The following is a 27,492-nucleotide window of genomic DNA, read 5'->3' as shown; positions in this document are numbered from 1 at the left end:
ATGTTTTGTGCACATGATGCGTTTTTTTCCGCGAAAAAAACGCATCGCGGTAAAAAAACGCAGCATGTTCATTAATTTTGCGGATTTCCCACTACAAAATGCATTGGGAAGTGTCCGGAAAAAAACGCGGCAAAAACGCGTCAGATACGCGGCAAAAACGCATGTGGTTTTCTTGCAGAAAATGTCCGGTTTTTCTCAGAAATTTTCTGCGAGAAATCCTGAACGTGTGCACATAGCCTAAGAGCAGACACTACGGATTATTTACTGTAAGAGCAGTGGGACTATGGATTCTTTCCTGTAAAAGCAGAGAGACTATGGAGTCTTTCCTGTAAGAGCAGAGAGACTACAGATTCTTTCCTGTAAGAGCAGACACTACGGATTATTTACTGTGAGAGCAGTAGGACTATGGATTCTTTCCTGTAAGAGCAGTGGGACTATGGATTCTTTCCTGTAAGCAGTGGGACTATGGATTATTTCCTGTAAAAGCAGAGAGACTATGGATTCTTTCCTGTAAGAGCAGTGGGACTATGGATTCTTTCCTGTAAGAGCAGTGGGACTATGGATTCTTTCCTGTAAGAGCAGTGGGACTATGGATTCTTTCCTGTAAGAGCAGTGGGACTATGGATTCTTTCCTGTAAGAGCAGTGGGACTATGGATTCTTTCCTGTAAGAGCAGTGGGACTATGGATTCTTTCCTGTAAGAGCAGTGGGACTATGGATTCTTTCCTGTAAGAGCAGTGGGACTATGGATTCTTTCCTGTAAGAGCAGTGGGACTATGGATTCTTTCCTGTAAGAGCAGTGGGACTATGGATTCTTTCCTGTAAGAGCAGTGGGACTATGGATTCTTTCCTGTAAGAGCAGTGGGACTATGGATTCTTTCCTGTAAGAGCAGTGGGACTATGGATTCTTTCCTGTAAGAGCAGTGGGACTATGGATTCTTTCCTGTAAGAGCAGTGAGACTATGGAGTCTTTCCTGTAAGAACAGTGAGACTATGGATTCTTTCCTGTAAGGGCAGTGAGACTATGGAGTCTTTCCTGTAAGAGAAGCGAGACTATGGATTCCTTCCTGTAAGGGCAGTGAGGCTATGGATTCCTTCCTGTAAGGGCAGTGAGGCTATGGAGTCTTTCCTGTAAGAGCAGCGAGACTATGGATTCCTTCCTGTAAGGGCAGTGAGGCTATGGATTATTTCCTGTAAGAGAAGCGAGACTATGGAGTCTTTCCTGTAAGAACAGAGAGATTATGCAAAACTAACCTCTGTACAAGGAGGCCTGGATGCCTTTCCTGATTCTGCTAAATTAATCCAAGGAACTCGTCTGATTGCCGTATGTGGAGTTGGGAAGGATTTTACCCCCCTAACAGGCAGCTATTCGTGTCTGCCCCATGGGGTTATTTTTTCTACTTCCGGATTAACATGTTAAATTATAGGTTTAACGCGATGGGATTTATATCTACCTTCAACCTTAAAAGAAATATATTTTTCTTCATCTTTTTTAGATTGTATAAAATAATAATAAAAAGTTGTGTTTTTTTTGTCACCGCTGCTTCCTGTCAGTGAATGAGAGCATTAATCCCAGGTCATCTCTAAAAGCGGAGCATTAAACATAAAGCCCGGCACACGGACCCCGTTAGTTCGCGGAGCAGGAGACACGATGGATATTAGTCGGCCACACGGACGCGGCGCCCGGCAGCCATACTTACATTCCCACCACCAGGAACATGCTTAATATTGTCCTTGGAGCCACACTTGGACTGAACATGGCTGTAGTTGACTTTTTTGTTGACTATCTGGACCTGGAGCGTGACAGGATGGGGAGAAAAAAAACAAAACGAGACACAGAAATGGAGAGGCGAGGTTAGAAAATCACGTGACAGCGAACGGGGGTTACGTGAATGACAACAGGGAGGGGAAAACATGAAGCAAAGGGGTTAAGCAGCAGCTACAGCGTCGTCCTAGGCCCACCCATGCAGAGCCAGCAATCCGCTTTTTGCAATACGTCATTAGTTGATACGCTGCAAACACAAAAACTAGTGATTCAGTCCTGCGTTACAGACCACCGCCTTACTGGTGGGTGCTAGTGCCAGCAAGCGCAAGTGCCCCCCATGGAAGTGCCCCCCATGTATTATTCTTCTCCAGAATTCCTTTAAATGTTGCATCTCGGACCCCCAATGACCAGGAGGGCGAGCTGGCACCATCCTACAATGTGCAGAGCGCCAGCTCGCGTGCACGATACTTACCCGTCACCCCGCACATGGGCGCGTGAGCGTTTCTGTACGCCTAGAGGAGGAGGTGTTAGGCAGATACACGAGAGGTGACAGGAGGAGGGAGAGAGGACAGATCGCGAAGGTTAAGAGAGAAGTGACGAGGAGGAGGAGGCGACGAGCCGGCAGCGGCTCACTGATCACTCACTTTCCCACTGCTTTGCTTTTGCGCGGTCTCTTTAGGGTCTGCCGGCTTAGCGCTGGCTGTTTTAGTGGCGGCAGGGGCTGGGACAGGTTTTCGGGCTGTGCTGGCGGGCACAGGTTTTTTCTCTACTTTTGCCTGCTGGGGGGGAAAATGTAAGATGGTTTATAATTCAGCAATAAGAAAGGAAATAAGTCACCTGTTCCCTTATCTATAGCTCCTCAGTACAGAGCGACGGTCCAGGGATTGTCCTGTCTGGTCCAGAACTGCAGCCAAAAAGGAAACAAGACTGTGCTAATCCCGGGCTCCATCCTGTATTATACTCCAGAGCTGCACTCACTATTCTGCTGGTGCAGTCACTGTGTACATACATTACTGATCCTGAGTTACATCCTGTATTATACCCCAGAGCTGCACTCACTATTCTGCTGGTGCAGTCACTGTGTACATACATTACATTACTGATCCTGAGTTACATCCTGTATTATACCCCAGAGCCGCACTCACTATTCTGCTGGTGCAGTCACTGTGTACATACATTACATTACTGATCCTGAGTTACATCCTGTATTATACTCCAGAGCTGCACTCACTATTCTGCTGGTGCAGTCACTGTGTACATACATTACTGATCCTGAGTTACCTCCTGTATTATACCCCAGAGCTGCACTCACTATTCTGCTGGTGCAGTCACTGTGTACATACATTACTGATCCTGAGTTACATCCTGTATTATACCCCAGAGCCGCACTCACTATTCTGCTGGTGCAGTCACTGTGTACATACATTACATTACTGATCCTGAGTTACATCCTGTATTATACCCCAGAGCTGCACTCCCTATTCTGCTGGTGCAGTCACTGTGTACATACATTACTGATCCTGAGTTATATCCTGTATTATACCCCAGAGCCGCACTCACTATTCTGCTGGTGCAGTCACTGTGTACATACATTACTGATCCTGAGTTACATCCTGTATTATACTCCGGAGCTGCACTCACTATTCTGCTGGTGCAGTCACTGTGTACATACATTACATTACTGATCCTGAGTTACATCCTGTATTATACCCCAGAGCTGCACTCACTATTCTGCTGGTGCAGTCACTGTGTACATACATTACATTACTAATCCTGAGTTACATCCTGTATTATACCCCAGAGCCGCACTCACTATTCTGCTGGTGCAGTCACTGTGTACATACATTACATTACTGATCCTGAGTTACATCCTGTATTATACCCCAGAGCCGCACTCACTATTCTTCTGGTGCAGTCACTGTGTACATACATTACATTACTGATCCTGAGTTACATCCTGTATTATACTCCAGAGCTGCACTCACTATTTTGCTGGTGCAGTCACTGTGTACATACATTACATTACTGATCCTGAGTTACATCCTGTATTATACCCCAGAGCTGCACTCACTATTCTGCTGGTGCAGTCACTGTGTACATACATTACATTACTGATCCTGAGTTACCTCCTGTATTATACTCCAGAGCCGCACTCACTATTCTTCTGGTGCAGTCACTGTGTACATACATTACATTACTGATCCTGAGTTACATCGTGTATTATACTCCAGAGCTGCACTCACTATTTTGCTGGTGCAGTCACTGTGTACATACATTACATTACTGATCCTGAGTTACATCCTGTATTATACCCCAGAGCTGCACTCACTATTCTGCTGGTGCAGTCACTGTGTACATACATTACATATCCTGAGTTGCCTCCTATACTATACCCCAGAGCTGCACTCACTATTCTGCTGATGCAGTCACTAAAATGCTACATTTTTGGCCCATATAGCAGTCATCCACCTGACGGGTAGTTGGTAGCTGCAGCTTTGAACCATCTCCACCACTACAACCCCCAACGTCCCCTCTATTTCACCCTGATTTCACTGATCGTTGCCCTCCATAATTCGATCATGCCGAGATTCCGCACAGCGACAGCCCCTGCAGCCATGACAGATGACATGAGAGGGGAAGGCACAGTGTACAATGGACGGTGACTCGGGCGGACGCGGCGGCGCTCACCTTCCCTCCTCCAGGCTGATGCTTCAGGTTGTCCGTGGAGCCGATCTTGGAGCGCACGTTCTTCAGATCGGGGGCTGTTGATGGACGAGGCTGTTTGGGGGCTGCGGTGGGTTTGCTGGCGGCCAGTGCACTGGAAGGCTTACTAACGGGGGCTGTGCTGGTTTTGCTGAGAGGAGCCGGACGGGTGGTGGGCAGTTTCTTGGCGTCTGTGGAAGCACTGGGACCAGTAAGTGGTTTGGAAGCAGCTGGTTTGGTGGTCTTGGGGCGGCTGGGGGCTGCGGCGGCTCCATTGGTTTTTGTTAGATCAGCTGGAACAGATTTGGGGCGACTTAAATCTGCAAGAGAGAAGGAAAAGGAGTCACAATCCTCCACCCGGAACCCACCCAGGGTGAAGATAAAGGGGATTGTCAACTTCATGCATCTAAAGGTTAACGAGTTTGTGTGGTACCGTATAGGTGGTCTTGGTGTCACTGCAGACCACCCAGACCCGTGTGCATCACGTATACGTCCAGTATGTTCCCAGCAGACAGGACTACGTACCTGTAGGGGATTTGGTTGTGGTGGTCTTCTTGGCTTCTGCCGCCTTCACTTCATTCTTCAGGGCTGTAACAGAGGAGACCCGTCAGGCCCGGGCCGGCATCAGCACACGATGTGAAAAAGTATGTGACCCTCCAGAAATCCCTTCACTACATCTGTTGGGGTCGCTCCTGCATTAATTACTCCCAAGTCTCGATTTCCAGCTTGTGCGCAGACCCTTAAAGCTGAACTCCACCTCAACCAGTAAAGGTCCACAGCTCCGGCCAAAAACTGCCATACAATGACATCGGCCTGTGCAGCTGCTGCCTGGCATTGGGCACTTCTGCCCCCGGCATTAGATTCTTTCCTGCAGGATATAAAATGGCGACTTACCAGTTGGTCGTTTGGGGGTGACATTAGGTTTGGGAGCGGATGTTCCTGTAGTAGTCGCAGCGGCAGATGCGCCGAGCTTGGGGGCCACCAGGCTGGCTTTACCAGAAGAGCGAGGGGTGGCCAAAGATGTTAGGGGCTTCTTGTCCGGGGACTTCACTGGACTCAGACTCTGCCCAGAAAAACAAAACAATAAGTGACAGTACAGCGCAATCTACAGATGTCACCAGGACGGAGGGCGAGGACCACCGGCTGCCCACCTCCTGCCCCTTACTATGCGGATGGTGGTCGGCACAGGTGCGAATTGCGCTTTTGTGGTCCGTGCTCTCGCCCACTTTATCACTACGCCCGTATTAATTCGCACCTCCGCAATATCCCGTCCAGTGTGCACAATGCCCTTTACTGATTATCGGGGGCGCTCGGCCATGAGGTGGGAGACCCCGTGGTCGGTGTAACAGCAGATGTCCACAGCAGCGCAGGGCGGCGGGTGGAGGCGAGCGTCACCTACCGTATGTGCCAGATTAGAAAGGCAGCGAAAAGGTGTCCCTGTAACGCAGTGTGTGTGTGTGTGTGTGTGTGTGTGTGTGTGTGTGTGTGTGTGTGTCCCTGTAACGTGGGAATTGGAGTTTATGGTTTCCCGGACCCCCGTGTATCACCACTTTCCCATCCTCCTGCATATTCTCTCTTTGCCTTCTCTACCTATTGTGATGGCAATGCTATGCTCGGCATGGAGCCAATCAGAGCTCTCCGTGCGGTGCCTCCCCTCACAGCAGGCCGTCTCACTGAGAGAATCTGCAGCTGCATCTCCCTCCTCCTGGCTCTTTACAGGTTTATACTAAATTATCAGGAAGATAAGACCCCAGTATGGAAGGTGAAGAGACGCCGACCCTAGAGAGACATTACAGTGTGTACTACATGATCAGCAGACAGCTCCCTATACACAGTGGGGCCAGAGCCGAGTGCAGGGGCCCCAACATGGAACCAAACCAGCGACGTATGATTCCTGCTGAAGGATGGACGAGCATTTTGCATCTCCTCAGCCACTTACCTTGGGCTTTGCCTCCTTCGTCTCCTTAGGTGTGGTGGACTTGGTTGCGCTCCCTAGGGGCCGCTTCGGAGTGCCGTTGCTGACAGTGGTGGCTGGAGCGGGGCTGCTGGTCTTTTTAGCTGCAGTGGGTGTTGAAGAGAGCGGCTTCTTAGGGCTGGCGGCAGCCAGAGGTTTACCTCTAGGGCTAGCGGCGGGCTTGGATGGGGTTACGGCTGCTGCGGCCTTTACATAGACGATATAAACACACACAATGTGTAGATGTCGCACAATCTGACCCCACACTTCTGGCATCGCCTGCACGAGCGCTCGCTCTCATACCTTAACCTTCTTCTCCGGACTCGCGGGAAGCTCCTTGGTAGGAGGAGCAGTGATGTCACTTCCTGTGTTGGCGGCTTCTGGGGCGGCGCTCGCTTCAGATTTACCTGAAAGGTGAAATTCACAGGTAAAGCCCCAAACGCCACCATCCGGACTGAAGACCCTCGTACGTACACAGGACTGATTACACACAGCTCCGTCAGCCATAACATTAATACCAGACACAAGCCTATCACAGTCAGCGGGAATGTTAGCCATTACCAGTTGTCCTTCCTCAGACCGATATTGGTGGTCACTAACCTATGCAGCGAGCAACACCCCTCTAGCACCGCCGTATACCGGGAACACGCCACGAGCACCGCCATATACCGGGAACACGCCTCGAGCACCGCCATATACCGGGAACACCCCACAAGACCTGCCGCATACCGGAAACACCCCACAAGACCTGCCATATACCGGGAACACCCCACAAGACCTGCCATATACCGGGAACACCCCACAAGACCTGCCGCATACCGGAAACACCCCACAAGACCTGCCGTATACCGGGAACACCCCACAAGACCTGCCGTATACCGGGAACACCCCACAAGACCTGCCGTATACCGGGAACACCCCACAAGACCTGCCGTATACCGGGAACACCCCACAAGACCTGCCGTATACCGGGAACACCCCACAAGACCTGCCGTATACCGGGAACACCCCACAAGACCTGCCGTATACCGGGAACACCCCACAAGACCTGCCGTATACCGGGAACACCCCACAAGACCTGCCGTATACCGGGAACACCCCACAAGACCTGCCGTATACCGGGAACACCCCACAAGACCTGCCGTATACCGGGAACACCCCACAAGACCTGCCGCATACCGGAAACACCCCACAAGACCTGCCGCATACCGGAAACACCCCACAAGACCTGCCGCATACCGGGAACACCCCACAAGACCTGCCGTATACCGGGAACACCCCACAAGACCTGCCGTATACCGGGAACACCCCACAAGACCTGCCATATACCGGGAACACCCCACAAGACCTGCCATATACCGGGAACACCCCACAAGACCTGCCATATACCGGGAACACCCCACAAGACCTGCCATATACCGGGAACACCCCACAAGACCTGCTGCATACTGGAAACACCCCACAAGACCTGCCGTATACTGGGAACACCCCACAAGACCTGCCATATACCGGGAACACCCACAAGACCTGCCGTATATACCGGGAACACCCCACAAGAGCCGCCGTATACTGGGAACACCCAACAAGACCTGCCGTATACAGGGAACACCCCACAAGACCTGCCGTATACAGGGAACACCCCACAAGACCTGCCGTATACAGGGAACACCCCACAAGACCTGCCATATACCGGGAACACCCACAAGACCTGCCGTATACAGGGAACACCCAACAAGACCTGCCGTATACAGGGAACACCCCACAAGACCTGCCATATACCGGGAACACCCACAAGACCTGCCGTATACAGGGAACACCCAACAAGACCTGCCGCATACCGGAAACACCCCACAAGACCTGCCGCATACCGGAAACACCCCACAAGACCTGCCGTATACCGGGAACACCCCACAAGACCTGCCGTATACCGGGAACACCCCACAAGACCTGCCGTATACCGGGAACACCCCACAAGACCTGCCATATACCGGGAACACCCCACAAGACCTGCCATATACCGGGAACACCCCACAAGACCTGCCATATACCGGGAACACCCCACAAGACCTGCCATATACCGGGAACACCCCACAAGACCTGCTGCATACTGGAAACACCCCACAAGACCTGCCGTATACTGGGAACACCCCACAAGACCTGCCATATACCGGGAACACCCACAAGACCTGCCGTATATACCGGGAACACCCCACAAGAGCCGCCGTATACTGGGAACACCCAACAAGACCTGCCGTATACAGGGAACACCCCACAAGACCTGCCGTATACAGGGAACACCCCACAAGACCTGCCGTATACAGGGAACACCCCACAAGACCTGCCATATACCGGGAACACCCACAAGACCTGCCGTATACAGGGAACACCCAACAAGACCTGCCGTATACAGGGAACACCCCACAAGACCTGCCATATACCGGGAACACCCCACAAGACCTGCCATATACCGGGAACACCCCACAAGACCTGCCATATACCGGGAACACCCCACAAGACCTGCCATATACCGGGAACACCCCACAAGACCTGCCGTATATACCGGGAACACCCCACAAGAGCCGCCGTATACTGGGAACACCCCACAAGACCTGCCGTATACTGGGAACACCCCACAAGACCTGCCGTATACTGGGAACACCCCACAAGACCTGCCATATACCGGGAACACCCACAAGACCTGCCGTATATACCGGGAACACCCCACAAGAGCCGCCGTATACTGGGAACACCCAACAAGACCTGCCGTATACTGGGAACACCCCACAAGACCTGCCGTATACAGGGAACACCCCACAAGATGCTCTGACCTATCCATCACAGTGCGGCCCTTGCGGTCGCTTGGGTCTTCACTTTTCCCCGTAATTGCTGCTGACAGAAACCATTGATTATCTGGTAATTATGGCGTCACTCATCAATGGTATTAATATTGCAGCTGACGTGTCTGGCTTCATCTCTGGTTAGGACTGATCACTACACGCGTGCAATAAAAAAAAAAAAATTAAAAAACCTTGAGCGAGAACAGCGGTGAGACCACAGCAGCCGGAGATAGAGCCGAGACCACCAGGGTCCACAACAAAACAACGCACCAACATTTAACCTATAGGGAATGGGGGCCGCAAAACAGCATTAGAACAGCGGGACTACGACCCCCATCATGATACAGCTCCATCCTGATCACTGGGAAGAGCTGCACATGAATCTCACAGCCGACACCCCAAGTATTCTGGGGTAACGGATCCCCATGGGGCCGAACATCAACCACAGATTTACTTCTAAACCAGCGGCGGACGTCCACTGTAAGACCCTCAATAATTACCAGGATTATTAACCCCCCCACAACTATCTGGAGCTGCTGGAGTAGCTCATTACAGCATGTAACCAAAACTAGAAAAATAATCCCTCATGCTTTACACTGCAGGCTCCATTCAGAAACCCAGAAGCAGGACACAGTCTATGTATCGTCTCGCTGTAGTTTCCTGCAGACAGTGCGGCCTCGGTGGGAACATCTGCGCTGCGTGCAACCAAAGCCGCAATTTATATAAGAGGCTAAAAAAGCAAATCATCTCCATTTTATTCTTCTTTTACTACAATCCCCAGCGGACGACTAATCCGGCTTGAGACTGCGGCCACTTCAGTAATAACTGTCCCCATGTAACCCATGAGCTGAAATAATGAGCGGGGGCCGCCCTGTCACTGGCTGCTTCCCCTGCGAGCCCACCCCGTTTATTAATACATGGACAGGTTAGAACAATCACCCCCATCATTAGGCACAGATACTAATTGTCATATCTGCCAACGCTGGGAGATGAAGACGTGTGATGGCGTCAGCGGCCGATCATCCAAAACCAGATAATGAGCAGACGACGGATCCCGCCATAACTGGGTGTGCTCCCCCCCCCCCCCCGCCATAACTGGGTGGCCTTCCCCCCCCCCCCCCGCCATAACTGGGTGTGCTCCCCCCCGCCATAACTGGGTGTGCTCCCCCCCGCCATAACTGGGTGGGCTCCCCCCCCCGCCATACCTGGGTGGCCTTCCCCCCCCCCGCCATAACTGGGTGTGCTCCCCCCCGCCATAACTGGGTGGCCTTCCCCCCGCCATAACTGGGTGGGCTCCCCCCCCCCCCCCCCATAACTGGGTGGGCTCCCCCCCCCCCCCCATAACTGGGTGGGCTCCCCCCCCCACATAACTGGGTGGGCTCCCCCCCCCCCCATAACTGGGTGGGCTCCCCCCCCCCCCCATAACTGGGTGGGCTCCCCCCCGCCATAACTGGGTGGGCTCCCCCCCGCCATAACTGGGTGGGCTCCCCCCCGCCATAACTGGGTGGCCTTCCCCCCCCCCCCATAACTGGGTGGGCTCCCCCCCCCCCGCCATAACTGGGTGGGCTCCCCCATAACTGGGTGGGCTCCCCCCCCCCCGCCATAACTGGGTGGCCTTCCCCACCCCCATAACTGGGTGGGCTCCCCCCCCCCGCCATAACTGGGTGTGCTCCCCCCCGCCATAACTGGGTGGGCTCCCCCCCGCCATAACTGGGTGGGCTCCCCCCACCCCATAACTGGGTGGGCTCCCCCCCCCCATAACTGGGTGGGCTCCCCCCCGCCATAACTGGGTGGGCTCCCCCCCGCCATAACTGGGTGGGCTCCCCCCCGCCATAACTGGGTGGGCTCCCCCCCGCCATAACTGGGTGGCCTTCCCCCCCCCCCATAACTGGGTGGGCTCCCCCCCCCCGCATAACTGGGTGGCCTTCCCCCCCCCCCATAACTGGGCGGCCTTCCCCCCCCCCCCCCATAACTGGGCGGCCTTCCCCCCCACATAACTGGGCGGCCTTCCCCCCCCCCCCCGCCATAACTGGGTGTGCTCCCCCCCGCCATAACTGGGTGGGCTCCCCCCCCATAACTGGGTGGGCTCCCCCCCCCCATAACTGGGTGGGCTCCCCCCCCAATGGGCTACCCCCTCCCCCCTCCCCCGCCATAACTGGGTGGGCTCCCCCCCCGCCATAACTGGGTGGGCTCCCCCCCCCCATAACTGGGTGGGCTCTCCCCCCCCATAACTGGGTGGGCTCTCCCCCCCAATGGGCTCCCCCCCCCCCCCCGCCATAACTGGGTGGGCTCCCCCCCCCGCGCCATAACTGGGTGGGCTCCCTCCCCCCCGCCATAACTGGGTGGGCTCCCCCCCCCCGCCATAACTGGGTGGGCTCCCCCCCCCGCCATAACTGGGTGGGCTCCCCCCCCGCCATAACTGGGTGGGCTCCCCCCCCCCCGCCATAACTGGGTGGGCTCCCCCCCCCCCCGCCATAACTGGGTGGGCTCCCCCCCGCCATAACTGGGTGGGCTCCCCCCCGGGTGGGCTCCCCCCCGCCATAACTGGGTGGCCTTCCCCCCGCCATAACTGGGTGGCCTTCCCCCGCCATAACTGGGTGGGCTCCCCCCCCCCATAACTGGGTGGCCTTCCCCCCGCCATAACTGGGTAGGCTCCCCCCCCCATAACTGGGTGGCCTTCCCCCCGCCATAACTGGGTGGGCTCCCCCCCCGCCATAACTGGGTGGGCTCCCCCCCGCCATAACTGGGTGGGCTCCCCCCCGCCATAACTGGGTGGGCTCCCCCCCGCCATAACTGGGTGGGCTCCCCCCCGCCATAACTGGGTGGGCTCCCCCCCGCCATAACTGGGTGGGCTCCCCGCCCAGTGTGGGGTACATGCACAATCTGCAGCGGTTCCAGGTCTCTAATAATTCGCTGCGTGTTCTGCTCACCATCCGCTCATCTCTGAATTCTGGGGCACAGACGTGGGATTTTATGCTAGAAGACCCCAGAAGCTGCACTGAATATAGTGAAATCAGCAGTGAATTTTGCACGCTGGTTTGTGAAAGCTGCACCGTACGTCCGTTTCTGTGCAGACACTTCCTCCATCGTGTATCACGCTCCCAGGATCTTTACCCCGACGCTCCGTTTCTGCGCAGACACTTCCTCCATCGTGTATCACGCTCCCAGGATCTTTACCCCGACGCTCCGTATCTGCGCAGACACTTCCTCCATCGTGTATCACGCTCCCAGGATCTTTACCCCGACGCTCCGTTTCTGCGCAGACACTTCCTCCATCGTGTATCACGCTCCCAGGATCTTTACCCCGACGCTCCGTTTCTGCGCAGACACTTCCTCCATCGTGTATCACGCTCCCAGGATCTTTACCCCGACGCTCTGTTTCTGCGCAGACACTTCCTCCATCGTGTATCACGCTCCCAGGATCTTTACCCCGACGCTCCGTTTCTGTGCAGACACTTCCTCCATCGTGTATCACGCTCCCAGGATCTTTATCCCGACGCTCCGTTTCTGTGCAGACACTTCCTGCATTGTGTATCACGCTCCCAGGATCTTTACCCCGACGCTCCGTTTCTGCGCAGACACTTCCTGCATCGTGTATCACGCTCCCAGGATCTTTACCCCGACGCTCCGTTTCTGCGCAGACACTTCCTCCATCGTGTATCACGCTCCCAGGATCTTTACCCCGACGCTCCGTTTCTGCGCAGACACTTCCTCCATCGTGTATCACGCTCCTAGGATCTTTACCCCGACGCTCCGTTTCTGCGCAGACACTTCCTGCATCGTGTATCACGCTCCCAGGATCTTTACCCCGACGCTCCGTTTCTGCGCAGACACTTCCTCCATCGTGTATCACGCTCCCAGGATCTTTACCCCGACGCTCCGTTTCTGCGCAGACACTTCCTCCATCGTGTATCACGCTCCGTTTCTGCGCAGACACTTCCTCCATCGTGTATCACGCTCCCAGGATCTTTACCCCGACGCTCCGTTTCTGCGCAGACACTTCCTCCATCGTGTATCACGCTCCCAGGATCTTTACCCCGACGCTCCGTTTCTGCGCAGACACTTCCTCCATCGTGTATCACGCTCCCAGGATCTTTACCCCGACGCTCCGTTTCTGCGCAGACACTTCCTCCATCGTGTATCACGCTCCCAGGATCTTTACCCCGACGCTCCGTTTCTGTGCAGACACTTCCTCCATCGTGTATCACGCTCCCAGGATCTTTACCCCGACGCTCCGTTTCTGCGCAGACACTTCCTCCATCGTGTATCACGCTCCCAGGATCTTTACCCCGACGCTCCGTTTCTGCGCAGACACTTCCTCCATCGTGTATCACGCTCCCAGGATCTTTACCCCGACGCTCCGTTTCTGCGCAGACACTTCCTCCATCGTGTATCACGCTCCCAGGATCTTTACCCCGACGCTCCGTTTCTGCGCAGACACTTCCTCCATCGTGTATCACGCTCCCAGGATCTTTACCCCGACGCTCCGTTTCTGCGCAGACACTTCCTCCATCGTGTATCACGCTCCCAGGATCTTTATCCCGACGCTCCGTTTCTGCGCAGACACTTCCTCCATCGTGTATCACGCTCCCAGGATCTTTATCCCGACGCTCCGTTTCTGCGCAGACACTTCCTCCATCGTGTATCACGCTCCCAGGATCTTTACCCCGACGCTCCGTTTCTGCGCAGACACTTCCTGCATCGTGTATCACGCTCCCAGGATCTTTATCCCGACGCTCCGTTTCTGCGCAGACACTTCCTCCATCGTGTATCACGCTCCCAGGATCTTTACCCCGACGCTCCGTTTCTGCGCAGACACTTCATCGTGTATCACGCTCCCAGGATCTTTATCCCGACGCTCCGTTTCTGCGCAGACACTTCCTCCATCGTGTATCACGCTCCCAGGATCTTTACCCCGACGCTCCGTTTCTGCGCAGACACTTCCTCCATCGTGTATCACGCTCCCAGGATCTTTATCCCGACGCTCCGTTTCTGCGCAGACACTTCCTCCATTGTGTATCACGTTGTACTGCAGAAAATCCCCCGGGACACAAGTAGAAGACCCTTTACCCTGCGCAGCGTGCTGTGGCGGTGACCTTTGCGGCTCGCTGGGCCCCTCGTTACTCTGTATCGGGCGATTACAATTTTTGCACCAAAGCTTCACCCACGTTCCATGTGGCAGCACCAGAGTAACAGCGGCCGGGCTGGTTGCCCTCCTGTCCAGAGCATCGCCTGATGCGGGACCACCTTGCAAGAAGTCCCCAGACCGATAGGTGTGTAACCAACGCTGGGAAAACTACACAGCTCAGCACCCAGCTTTCCCAGACTCCTGAACTTATGAGAGATACCAAGAGAAAGCCGATACCGCCTCATAAACAAGACTTGTGTCCCCCTCGGGGGGCCGCATCCTGGGCAGGAGAACAACTATTTGGCTTTTGCAATTTTAAGAGGAACATCTATTACAGTTTACAAAGGACGAGACAGACGACGGGAGCATGAAAAGATGGATATGTAATCCGAACTACATGTGTTTTGTGCAAAAATAATTGCAATCGTGTTTCATTAAAAATCTTGCACTTAAAGACTTATAGTCACAGTAGATTGTCGGCTGCAGAAGGAGTTGTCTGAGGAGCGGTCAGGGAGCTTGTCACTAATCATAAATCACCCATCACATGGTTATACTCTCCTCAGAAAGGAGCTCACTGACGGATCCTCAGTTACCTCATTTAGCAGCCAGCAATGTACCGGGAAACAAAGCCTATAAAAGCACAAAGATGCAACATTTGCACTAAAACCCAGTATCAGATATTATTAATGTGCATGATTTCTGGGCTATAAAGTAACATGAGAATCGGGGTCCTGGTCCGAGGAGATTTGACCCCTGGGCTCCGATGATCGGGGCGCTCGGCTTTAGTGCAATGTGATCTAATGGCTCATGTGAAGCAGATCACTTTCGTCGGCGGAGTCCTTCCCGTTTCGGGCAGATCCCATTATACGGAGCCTCCATAATCTGCTCTAATCTTCGCTGCATTTTCTGACAGATGGAACCAGGAATAAAATCCAGTCTGAAGCACAGATTTATCTGTAATATTCACATTTCACAAAACGTCCCCCCCCCCCCCCCCCCCCAAAAAAAAAAGTAGTGACTATTCTTTGTCTAAGTCTTAAACACAATTTATAGCCAAAGTGGCCACCATTGCTAAACATAAGGAGCCATCGCCACCCTCCCCAGGTCCAGACACGCTCCCCTGCCAGTGCCCTGAGTGACCGTCACGCGTTTCCTACAATCTACACTTATATCCTCCTGAAAGATTACATGCACTGCCCCATTCCACCTGTAGAGGCCGCTGCAGAAAAGACCACCGTCTGGGCAGCTACGTCCCCCCCCCAGGACAGACGGCGTATGCTGGGGGGGGGCGGGTGCAATTACATCCTACACAGCCCAGAACAAGGGGCAAAAGTGAAAAACACATCTGCACCATCAGACCACACTTAGGCATAGTTTGCAGTCTGTAACCATAGGGAGACACAGATCTGCAGAGAAGCTGCAGACACAAAACGGGAGAGTTTATTAAACTGGAGGATTTGCAAAGTTGCATAATCCGGCATGCAAGGTGTGGTAAAGGCCTGAAGGAGAAAAAAAAAAAAAAAAAAAGAGGCTAAAAAGCCTGAAAAAAAAAAAAGCTCCGGAGTTTTCGGTTGTGTTAGAATTAGGAGAACCATTAATGACCTCAATAATCAGTCAATAATCAGTCACCCTGCAGACACTATGGGGGGGAAGCACAGGAGCCGTCACTAGTAATCATCTACATCTCTGCATGCTGCGATGAAAGCTGCCCATCATGGTGCGAGTGACACACTCAGCTCTGCTACATCTCCACACAGCTGCGTTTCTCAGCAGACCTGGGCGAGCCGAGCATTAACCCCCCCAGAGCCTTTCAGGCTTCTCTCACTGTAATCCCTCTATACCTGGAGCCCAAGGTGCCCAACGTCTAATCCCTCTGTGACCCTGCAACCCGGGAAAAGACCAATGCAAGAAAATGGAAACGAGCCATCGCTTGGAGAAAAGCTCAGCGACGACCAATGTGGCGGCTTCTCCACGACTTCCTAACTGCAATTCTGCCTGGAGGTTCAGTAGCCGGAAAGCCCGGAGGTAAAACTTCAGAACCAGGAGACGAGGAGGATGGAAAAGCCAGGACCACTCAAGATGGCTGAATATGAGGTGGACTGGTCCTAACGTCTTACACTTACCCTCCGGGACGCCCTTCTCTTTGGGTGATAACAGCGAGGCACTAGCACTTTCCACCACAGTCTCCTCAGTCAGCCTCATGTTCTCCGGCTCGGGTTTCTTATTCTCTGAGACGTTGGATGGAGAAGCGAGTGGAGATGCCTCTTGCTTCGTTTCCTTCTTCTCGCCGGTCCCAGCTTCAGGGACATCGTCCAGCTTTGTCAGTGGCATGGCCAAGGACAGAAGGTCCTGGCCGGTTAGCAGCGGCCCCGCGCTGCCTCGCTCATCCTTAAAGACAAGATGCCCCTTCATAAGAGATGAGGAGGAGAAGTCCGGGATGTCACTCCTGGAGCTGAAGTCGTAGCCCGATGACTGCTCTTCGGCTACAGTCATGGATCTCTTCATGGAATTTGCTTGTTTTTTGGCCGGGACGGCTTGGCCGGGGTTCAAGCCACCGGGTGGTGACAGCAGATCCAGGTCTTCCTTGGCTCCTGAACTCTCGGGGTACTTCTCAGCAACGTTGACCGTCTGGGGGACTGCCAAGTGCGAGCACTCGGACATCGCGCGCCGGATGGCTTTCCGCTGATAGGAAGCTCTGTCTAGTAGCGGGCAATCATCTAGACTGTCGAGCCGATCATCTGTGTCCATGTTGAACCAGTCTTCATCTAGGTCATTAGTGTGATTGGCAGGGATGAGCTTAAAGTCGTCCTGTGCCAGCTCCACCATTGTTTTCGGTGGCTTGCGGGGCATTTGGACGGCACATCCGTTTTTCAGGTGGTTGTTAAACATGTCGACGTCGGACAGAGAACACTTCTCTTTGCTGAAGGAATTGTCAGCCAGGATGGGGTTAAAATTGGAATTCAGACCCTTGGTGCCGCGATTTTGGAAAAGCATCTCCGATTCGGACTGCCCGAAAAGCTGCGTCTCCTTCTCCATGGAAGACGCCATGACTGTTTTTGTTACAGCTTTTTCCTGGTCTCTGATTGCCGGGATCGGATCGAAGCCATCAAAGATACTACATGGTCCGGCGGTGGGCAGGGCGACCTCCGCAGGCTTAGAGAACGGGTCTACTCCTAGGAAGGCGAGTGGGTCGGGACTGGCCGAGACCTGGCTGCCTTTTGGTTGCCCTTCACGCTCCTCTTTGGGTCCCAGCTGGAGGCTTTTGTCCAGTTTGGTCTCGAAGAAGCAGAGCTTGTCCTCATCCGTGAAGCCGGCGCTTTTAACGAGCCCGTCTTTGATTTGCCCTCCGGTCTTGTTCACGTTCAAGCCGATCTCGTTCAGCTTCCCCTCCGTCCTCTGCCATTCGTACTCTGCTTTGGGGTAGTCTGTGTCGGGGGTCCTGGCGTTGCACAGTTGGCTGTATTCAGGGGGCTGCTGGCTGGAGAAAGACATTGTTTTCTGGTCTGGCTCGCCCTGGCTTGTGAGAGACCACCGTGCAGAGAGTGAGCCTGCCTCGCGCTGTGACATCACATCTGCTTCTGTGTTCACGGCAGAGGCTTAATCTCCACCTACAGGGTCCCACCTCCCCATAGCTGACAGCGCAGCCTGGAAGAGCGAGACCCCCGGCAGAGCCATTGTTACCAGCCCGTGCAAGTCACAATGTGCAGCAGAGCCGCAAATACTGGAGATTAAGAACGAATCCCACCATAAGATGTACCCCAAAGACCAAAAATCCTCACTCCAACAGCCTCCTGTAGCCCCATACATCCACATGAGGACCCCCACAGTCCCATACGTCCACATGAGGACCCCCACAGTCCCATACGTCCACATGAGGACCCCCACAGTCCCATACGTTCACATGAGGACCCCCACAGTCCCATACGTTCACATGAGGACCCCCACAGTCCCATACGTCCACATGAGGACCCCCACAGTCCCATACGTCCACATGAGGACCCCCACAGTCCCATACGTTCACATGAGGACCCCACAGTCCCATACGTTCACATGAGGACCCCACAGTCCCATACGTTCACATGAGGACCCCACAGTCCCATACGTTCACATGAGGACCCCCACAGTCCCATACGTTCACATGAGGACCCCCACAGTCCCATACGTTCACATGAGGACCCCCACAGTCCCATACGTTCACATGAGGACCCCACAGTCCCATACGTTAACATGAGAACCCCCACAGTCCCATACATTCAAGTGAGGACCCCCATAGTGTCAGCACCGCGACAGTAGTCGAGATTGGACTTGGCCCGCCGCCTAAAACCTCCGATAGGGAAATGCAGTGAGGGTCCGAGTCTAGTTCCTAAAGATCCATTCCCTCCCCCCAATACTGGTGGACGGGGTCAGACCTGGATTCTCAGAATGAAGGGGCTACGGCGTGGTTTTACTTAGCACAGGTCACCCACATTTAAGGGAATGGCGCCTGCAGCTGGTTGCTGTCCTGCCCGCTGCGCCGCTCTGCAGAGACCCCCAGTGATCGGACCACCAGCGATCATAAAGTAATAGCACCCAGCGACCTGCAATGGCGTCCAAATTTAATTGCATCCCCGCAAAGTACGGGCCAGAAAGTCTGCGCGTTTGTCAGTGATCAACCTTTTTCAATGGCTGCACCTATAAGACTGGTGGAGGGACGATCAGTGGCTTCTTCTACCTGGAAAGTCTCCGTCCTGCTCCTTATAACAACACGTCTATTTCTGCTGCAGATCGGACTTGTGTCTCGTGTGGCCCCGGGCCCTGCGCAGACCTACTTAGTGACAGACCGCCATTGCTTTGATTTCAGCTCCTGCTGCCATTTCGGGGCCGTGTAGCTTTGCCATTCCCGGGCGGTGCCCCTTAGGACGCTATGTTGGTGATGCACCATAAAAGCCAGAGTCTAATATTTCCCGGAAATATTCCACCATTACTGTAATAATGATCAGACGAGGAAAAAAAAAAATGAAGAAAAAAAAAAAAAAATACCCCATAAGCAATGACCTTAGTGTATGACCTCCCCTCCCCCACAATCAATCCCTACGCTGCTCCATCAATGCTGTACTATTCCCGGAAAGTGACGGGAACCCTGCCAGCACTGTAGGGGTTAACCCACCCTCGATGCCTACGCGCTATATGGAGCGATTCCCCCCCTTTTCTTTGCGCTATTTTTATCCCGGCTATATTTTACCAAATTTAACGCTTTCCTTCCAGTTTCTCGCTCGCTCGTTGCCACGGCAACGTCCTCATAAAGGAGGGAAACGAGCAGCGAGGAAGAAGCGAGCGCGGATGGAAGGAGAACAGACGTCAGAAATACAGCGCGTCGGTGTCTGGAAAAGCTGGGTGACGGCCCACGAGGCGGCTATTACCGCTGTCCCTGAGGAGAAGCACCCAGCTTTCCTGGAGTTTGCAACTGCGAAGTGTGAAATCTTCCATAAAACCAAAACCGCAAAATCTGCACAAGTTCGTGGGGGTCTTATAGCAGCAAATTTCCAATCCTTGTGGGTGCCTCATAAAAGGGTCGACAGCCAGCTTTCCCAGAGAGTCGACACCCAGCTTTCCCAGAGGGTCGACACCCAGCTTTCAAAGAGGGTCGACACCCAGCTTTCCCAGAGGGTCAAAAGGGAATTCTCACTGCCCACAGGGGCGACGTTGACACCCATCATAATGCGACCTCACAGTTTCCTAACAAACTGCGTATTGGTGAAAATCTCCACGGCGAGGAATGGCTTCTCCATCCCCTTCTGATAAATCATCCGGAGGAGAAGGGTCACTAACAATAAGAGTCCGAACCGCGGCAGCATCCTACAGAGGCAGCCGACTGACGGGAGGGCCGGGACCACCGGGGCGCAGACTGGAAATTAACACTTCACTCTGAAGAAAAAAAACAAAAAAAAAAAAAAACAACATGGTCCCTTCGCTCCTGTCAGTTTTGGAAACAGAAGTGGACAATCCCTTTAAGTGTAGATGAGGGATTCCAGATCAGCTGCCAAATCCTGTTGAGAACTACTAGTTCCAGCATGCCCATGATGATCAGTAGTGATAATGGGGGTATGCAAACTTTCCAGGGACATAGAAATAGACAGATATAGATAGAGAGCAAAAAAAATATAAATAATAATAATAAGAATTATAATAGATATATATATTTTTACTTACGCACACATACATATTTTAAATGTAAAATATATTTTTATTTTAATTAAAATATACTTTAAAAAATTATAAAAATATTTTTTATCATTGTTTATTATTAAATATAACAATAGATGTCCGATTTTCATCCAGAAAAAAAAAAAAAAAAAAAAAAACACCGCCAGCAGCTTTTCTTCCTGTAAGGATAACACAAGCCTTTCCTTCGTTCACAATCTCCGTGCTTTACCAATCTCCCATTGTACAGGAACGCACAAGTGACAAATCTAATTCTCAGGCCAAAACTAGAACACAAAACAGCGGCTGCGGGGCATTTTTTTTTTGCAGTGATTTCCAAAATCACAGCAAAAGTTGTAGTTTTGCAATATTAATAAAAAAAGAATTAAAAAAAAAAATTACCACCCAACTAAGCAAACCAGGCCCCATTGTAGTACTGAACACAGCGTTCTCGTCGCCGGTAACCAAAGTTGTGCAAGGAACCAGAAATGTTCCCACATTACACAATCAGACATAGGGGGTTCACATGGGTCTGAATTTGTATTGTTTTTTTTTACATAGTAACATTCAAATTCTCTGGCTGCAGACCCACTGACCGGACCGATCCCGGATCTCCTGATCCCAACACCCGGACCGATCCCAGATCTCCTGATCCCAACACCCGAACCCACTGACCGGACCGATCCCGGGTCTCCTGATCCCAACACCCGAACCCACTGACCAGACCGATCCCGGGTCTCCTGATCCCCACACCCGGACCCACTGACCGGACCGATCCCGGGTCTCCTGATCCCAACACCCGAACCCACTGACCAGACCGATCCCGGATCTCCTGATCCCAACACCCGGACCGATCCCGGGTCTCCTGATCCCAACACCCGAACCCACTGACCAGACCGATCCCGGGTCTCCTGATCCCCACACCCGGACCCACTGACCGGACCGATCCCGGGTCTCCTGATCCCAACACCCGAACCCACTGACCAGACCGATCCCGGATCTCCTGATCCCAACACCCGGACCGATCCCGGGTCTCCTGATCCCAACACCCGAACCCACTGACCAGACCGATCCCGGGTCTCCTGATCCCCACACCCGGACCCACTGACCAGACCGATCCCGGGTCTCCTGATCCCCACACCCGGACCCACTGACCGGACCGATCCCGGATCTCCTGATCCCAACACCCGGACCCACTGACCGGACCGATCCCGGGTCTCCTGATCCCAACACCCGAACCCACTGACCAGACCGATCCCGGGTCTCCTGATCCCCACACCCGGACCCACTGACCGGACCGATCCCGGATCTCCTGATCCCAACACCCGGACCCACTGACCGGACCGATCCCGGATCTCCTGATCCCGGATCTCCTGATCCCAACGCACGGACCATTTGTACAGACACAGAAAATGGCAAAACCAGCGCCCACGGGTTAGTCACACCATGCGGAAATACTGATAGTAGAGAAATGCTGGGGACGGGGGTCTCACGGCATGTCAGCATGCTACTTTATGATTAGTGGGGGTCCGACCATTGATTTTGAGACTAAGGAACCGTAGTGCACGATGATTGCTGCACCGCTCCGAGAAAGGAAAACGTGAACGCAACCCTTCATTTTCAGGGTCAAAGTCGGACCACCGCAGCTCATAACGAAGCATAAAAGCTATACCCTAGCAAATAATGCAGACTTCATCAGGTCTCGTTTAGTCATTATATTGGGGGGTCCTTAGGTCAAGACCCCCAAACATGGCGGCAGTTCTGGCAATCCCAGATAGCAGCCTTATTCATTAAGAGGCAACCAATCACAATGTGACATGAATCTAAAATAGAATGAAAAAAATAGAACTTTGTAAAAAAAAAAAAAAATAAATAAAGAAAGAAAAATTAAAAAAGGATTTTCTCATCTTCAGATCGATGGATTGTCAGTCAGAGCTTGTTAGTACGAGCATTTTTGCTTTTAATTGTTTACTAAACTTTGCAGCCATTCTTGATAAAAACAATGTTTTTTTGTGTGTTTTTTTTTGTTTTGTTTTTTTACAGCTTGTTGCCTAGGAGACCGACCACCACTGCCGTCTCCCTTGTCAGTGCTGCCCTAAAGGTGGTAGTATTTAGAGCATGGTCCAGCGATCATGGCCAGCTTTAAAAGGCAATGCTTGAGAGCTAATAGAAAAGAGTTTGTAAGCACTGTGCAAGCTTGGCCACCACTACTAAACGCTAGTGGTGGTCGGTCTCCTTGGCAACGAGCTGTAAACAAACAGAAAAGTGTTAATATCTCAAGAAAAGTTGAAAATTTTAAAGCACACTAAACTACAGAACTGTTTAATTTTTACAAGCTCTATCTGACAATATCCATTTATAAAAATAAAAATACCCTGTTAATAAAAAAAAAAAAACTAAGCAGTTATCAGATTGAGGTTATTGTTCACAACATGCATGTCAGACTCAATTGGATGCGCCAACACACTGGTAATCGGATGCTGCCCCTTTAAATGACCCTTTACCTGCACTCTTACGTGGTGTATGGGATTAGCGGGGTATATCGGTAATATTAGCAGTGTATCACACAAGCAGCCAAACCTCATCCCGATGCTGCGGTGAGTGTGGCCATGCTTTGCTTGTAAACTCCATGCCAGAGGATGCAAAATATCACACACCTTTTTCCGGCTTGAAATGGGCTTCCTTTGGCAGCTTGGGTTTTTCCGTAGGTGGTCCTGCCACTCTAGAAAGTGACGGTGGTCGGGCAGCTTCTCTGGCTTTGGTGGGCCTCATGTAGCCCTTCAGAACTTCAGTTTTGTTACTCTTTTGAAGAGTCCTCTCTGTAGCAGGACGATCTTTAAGACCAAGAGCTGAAGGTAAGATCTTCGTTTTGGTCTTCAAAATATCTTTGGTGGCTTCTCCAGTAGAAGCTTTAGTTGCGGCAGGCAGGGATTTAGCTCCAACTTTTTGCCATCCGGTTGAGTCACAGCCATCTTTACTACGTTCAGGAACATTTTGGATGTCATCTTTGCCAACTTTGACATGATCAAGAAATTCTCCATTCTTTGCCAAGTCCTGGGTGGAGGTTCCTACCTCTAAAGAATCTCCTTCAACATTGAAATTATAGTCAATGTTGCGTTTGGGCATAAAAGAACAACTCACAAATGGATCTGGGTCCTCACACCTTGGCTCCGGCTTTGGTAAGAGTACACAACCTTCACGGTGGGAACGTGGCTTCTCCACTGAAGAATCCAATGGTTCTGCCAATTTTTCTTTGAGATTTTGATCATGAGCTGGACATGACTCTAGGACTCCAGAAGACCCTGCTAAATGAGGGGGCAGATTTGCATTAGGTGGTCCCATCTCATCTGACTTCAGCTCTATTTTGTTAGGAGGAGTTTTCCCGGTAAGCGCCAAGATGTCGTCACTCAGCCCTTGTAATAACGGAGCAATGATTGGAGTTTGTTTTTCTGGCTGGACATATGGAGGAAACATGTCATCATCAAGATCTAGGTCATTCCGTTGAGAAAGAACCTTTGCTTCTCGCTCTTTCGAAGACAAGTCCATCACTGGAGAAGGAATCAAGACATCTTTTGCCAAATCTTCCATTTGATCATTTCCAGCAGGACCATCAATGGCACTCGTCAGTCCAGCATCTATCAACTTGGAGCTGTCCTTCTCTGAACTATGAGGACGCTTTAAAGACCCACGCTCTGCTTTCTTTGAACCTGACAACTTTGTTTCCTGCTGATGGTCACTTGGCTGGAAGGGGACGGCAGATACCTCGACCCCTCTGTCCCCTGCATCGGATACACTTTTTGTACCATTTGGCTTTCCCTTTACTTTCCCCCTTTTGCTTTTCATCTGTCTCTCAAAGGAAGAGTTTCCATCAGTTTGAGCTTTTTTCGAAGATGAAAGTGGTTGCAGAGTTTGGACCGTTGGCTCGGGCTGACTCCCGGCAGCAGGAGAACTGGAGAGTCTGGGTTTAAGGATTGTACCTGACAGATTTTCAGGGATGGATTCTGTACTAGGCCTATTTTCAGGAAAGGGCTCTTTGGTATCCAGCAGGGTATGAAGCGCATCTTCTGGAATGGTGGGCCGTGCTTTTCCAGGTTTATAGTGATCTAGCGTTGTATTCGGTTTACTTTCGGTAAGGGGCTCTTTGTTGTCAGGGACAAAATTCGGATTACATTCAGTAGTGAGCTCCTTATTACACTGTACAATAGCTGGCTTATTTACTGGATGGGCTTCCTTACCACCCATAACTGTATCTGGTTGTATTTCTGGATGAGAAGGAACTTTGATGTCAAGAACTTTTCCCTCATTTTCTGCAACAGGCTCTTTAATACTAAGGACTGCACAAGGGTTATTGTCTGGAGAAGGAGCCTTAAGGTCAAGGACTGCACTAGGCTTATTATCTGGAGAACAAGCTTTAAGGTCAAGCACTGCAGTAGGCTTATTTTCAAGAGAAGGAGCTTTAATGTCCAGGACTGCGCTAGGCCTATTTTCTGGAGGAGCTTTAAGGTCATGGACTGCACTAGGCTTATTATCTGGAGAAGGAGCTTTAAGGTCAAGGACTGCACTAGGCTTATTACCTGGAAAAGGAGCTTTAAGGTCATGGACTGCACTAGGCTTATTATATGGAGAAGGAGCTTTAATGTCCAGGACTGCACTACGCTTATTACCTGGAAAAGGAGCTTTAAGGTCCAGGACTACACTAGGCTTATTATCTGGAGAAGGAGCTTTAAGGTCATGGACTGCACTAGGCTTATTATCTGGAGAAGGAGCTTTAATGTTCAGGACTGCACTAGGCTTATTATCTGGAGAAGGAGCTTTAAGGTCCAGGACTGCACTAGGCTTATTATCTGGAGAAGGAGCTTTAAGGTCCAGGACTGCGCTAGGCTTATTTTCTGGAGAAGGAGCTTTAAGGTCAATTACTGCACCAGGCTTATTTTCTGGTGATGGTGCTTTAAGGTCAAAGACTGCAACAGCCTTATTTTCTGGAGGAGCTTTAAGGTCAAGGACTGCGCTAGGCTTATTTTCTGGAGAAGGAGCTTTAAGGTCCAGGACTGTGCTAGGCTTATTTTCTGGAGAAGGAGCTTTAAGGTCAAGGACTGCACTAAGATCATTTTCTGGAGGAGCTTTTATGTCTAGTACTGCACCAGGCTTATTTTCTGGAGAAGGAGCTTTAAGGTCAAGGACTGCACCACGCTTATTTTCTGGAGAAGGAGCTTTAAGGTCAAGGACTGTACTAAGATCATTTTCTGGAGGAGCTTTTATGTCCAGTACTGCACCAGGCTTATTTTCTGGAGATGGTGCTTTAAGGTCAAGGACTGCACCAGGCTTATTTTCTGGAAGGCACTCGTTTTCTGGCTTACTTTTTGGAGCAGATTTTTTATCACCTCGGACTGTGACAGGCTTATTTTCTAGAGTATTAAAGACTATACAAGGCGCACTTTCGAAAGCTTTGTAGCCTCGCATTATATCAGGCTTGCCTTCTAGTTTGTTGCTGGCTGGGACTGTACCAGACTTTAATTCTGGAAGAAAATCCATGAGTTTGCCAGTCTTAGCTTCTGGTGTAGACACTTTTCCATCCAAGACATCCACAGGTATGCTTTCTGAAATTGATTCCTGGCTACCCAGGACCGGATCTGGCTTATTTTCTTGCACAGTCTCTGTGCTACACAGAACCGTATCAAGCATTTTGCCAGCCTGGACTGCACTGGGTCTATCTTCTTGAATGGACTCCTTGCCCAGGACTGTGCTGGTCTTATTTTCTGGAAAGGCCAGCATGTCAGCCAGAACAGTATCAATCCTACTTCTTAAGAGTGAATCTTCACAACTAGGCTTATTATCTGGAAAAGGCCTCTTGCCGTCAGACTTGGCTTCTGAAGTCGACACTTTGCCATATGGGTCAGTACCAGACTTTATGTCCAGACCATCTAGATTTTTGTCTTTTTGGGCTGAACTAGATTCATTTTTTGGAGTGGGTGGTTTTAATTTTGGCTCTATAGATCCCAATACTAGGCCTACCACAGTGTCTGTGAGCTTTAAAGGTGTAAAGGGGACATTCTCATCCAAGCCAACTAGTAATGGGGCAGAACCAGGTAACACGTCGCTTTTATTAAAAGCTTTGCTGTGCGGCAGAGCATCGCCATCTAACACTGCTGTCCTTCCAAATACCAGCGAGTCTCCAGATACGTTTTTACGGTCTCTGCCAAGTCGAAAGTCATCATCCAGGAGATCTTCGGTGTCACCGAGCAAATTTTTGTTTGGATTTTTACTTTTATGGCCCCTCTCGTGGGCTTTCTGGAATTCATCTGGTGGTATTACGGGAGGCGAATGCTTTTCGTCCCAGTCTGGATTGGATGACACACGACCAGCCTGCAGATCCGATTCTAATCCTTTCTGCCAATGCTTTGAGTCTTTCGAGTGCCCTCCATGGCTATAATTGCCAGCTCTCTTATCTCTTTTTTTAGGTTTGTCCCATTTCACCGTCTCGGGTCCACCGGGTGAGGAAGCGTCGGCGCAGGACTTGTTCTTTTCCGAGGCGTTCTCCTTGCGTTCGTCTCCTTTCCATGGAGCTTTCAGAGATTTTTGCTCTGAAGTCTGGAGCAGAATTTCAGGATGTAAATAAGGACACTTGGTGACATCTGTGTCAGCAATTCCAAATATAGCCTCCATAGGAGAGTCAGGTTTCCCACTTTCTCCCATGAGGGAAGGCCGTGTGTCGAAAAGGCTTTTATCCACTTGGTCGGCAGGTGGGGACTCTAAGTGTCTGACTGAGGGAGAATCAATGTTTTGTGGAGCTGGCGTTAGTTTCTCTGGAGGATACAAGGTCGGGTCACCTTCGCTCTCCGCGCAGCTCTCTAGGGTAGACTTGGCTGCGGTGGGATTAGCGGCGGGCACTGTGCCATTTGCTACACTTTGTGTGTTTCTCTTAGCAA

The 27,492-nt window shown here is 51.7% G+C and overlaps 1 protein-coding gene across 7 annotated transcripts in view; it reads right to left on the bottom strand.

Moving 5' to 3' along the window:
• LOC138641660 (microtubule-associated protein 4-like) overlaps positions 1–27,492 on the bottom strand; it is a 95,889-nt gene that overhangs the window by 10,067 nt on the left and 58,330 nt on the right. For 4 of the 7 annotated variants that reach the window (XM_069729223.1, XM_069729222.1, XM_069729226.1 and 1 more), the window contains 7 exons: positions 6,725–6,828; positions 6,407–6,628; positions 5,362–5,530; positions 4,993–5,055; positions 4,453–4,787; positions 2,409–2,543; positions 1,700–1,792 (listed from right to left, as the gene is read on the bottom strand). In XM_069729223.1, the coding sequence (XP_069585324.1) occupies positions 1,700–1,792; positions 2,409–2,543; positions 4,453–4,787; positions 4,993–5,055; positions 5,362–5,530; positions 6,407–6,628; positions 6,725–6,828 (1,121 nt within the window). The remainder of the gene's footprint in view (positions 1–1,699; positions 1,793–2,408; positions 2,544–4,452; positions 4,788–4,992; positions 5,056–5,361; positions 5,531–6,406; positions 6,629–6,724; positions 6,829–27,492) is intronic. The other 3 variants (XM_069729228.1, XM_069729227.1, XM_069729225.1) reach the window with 2 other exon arrangements.

Source organism: Ranitomeya imitator, chromosome 6, assembly GCF_032444005.1.
Source record: "Ranitomeya imitator isolate aRanImi1 chromosome 6, aRanImi1.pri, whole genome shotgun sequence".
In the NCBI taxonomy this organism is placed as follows: domain Eukaryota; kingdom Metazoa; phylum Chordata; class Amphibia; order Anura; family Dendrobatidae; genus Ranitomeya; species Ranitomeya imitator.
Note: the sequence above shows the minus strand (reverse complement) of the source record. Positions and strands in the feature narration are given on the sequence as shown.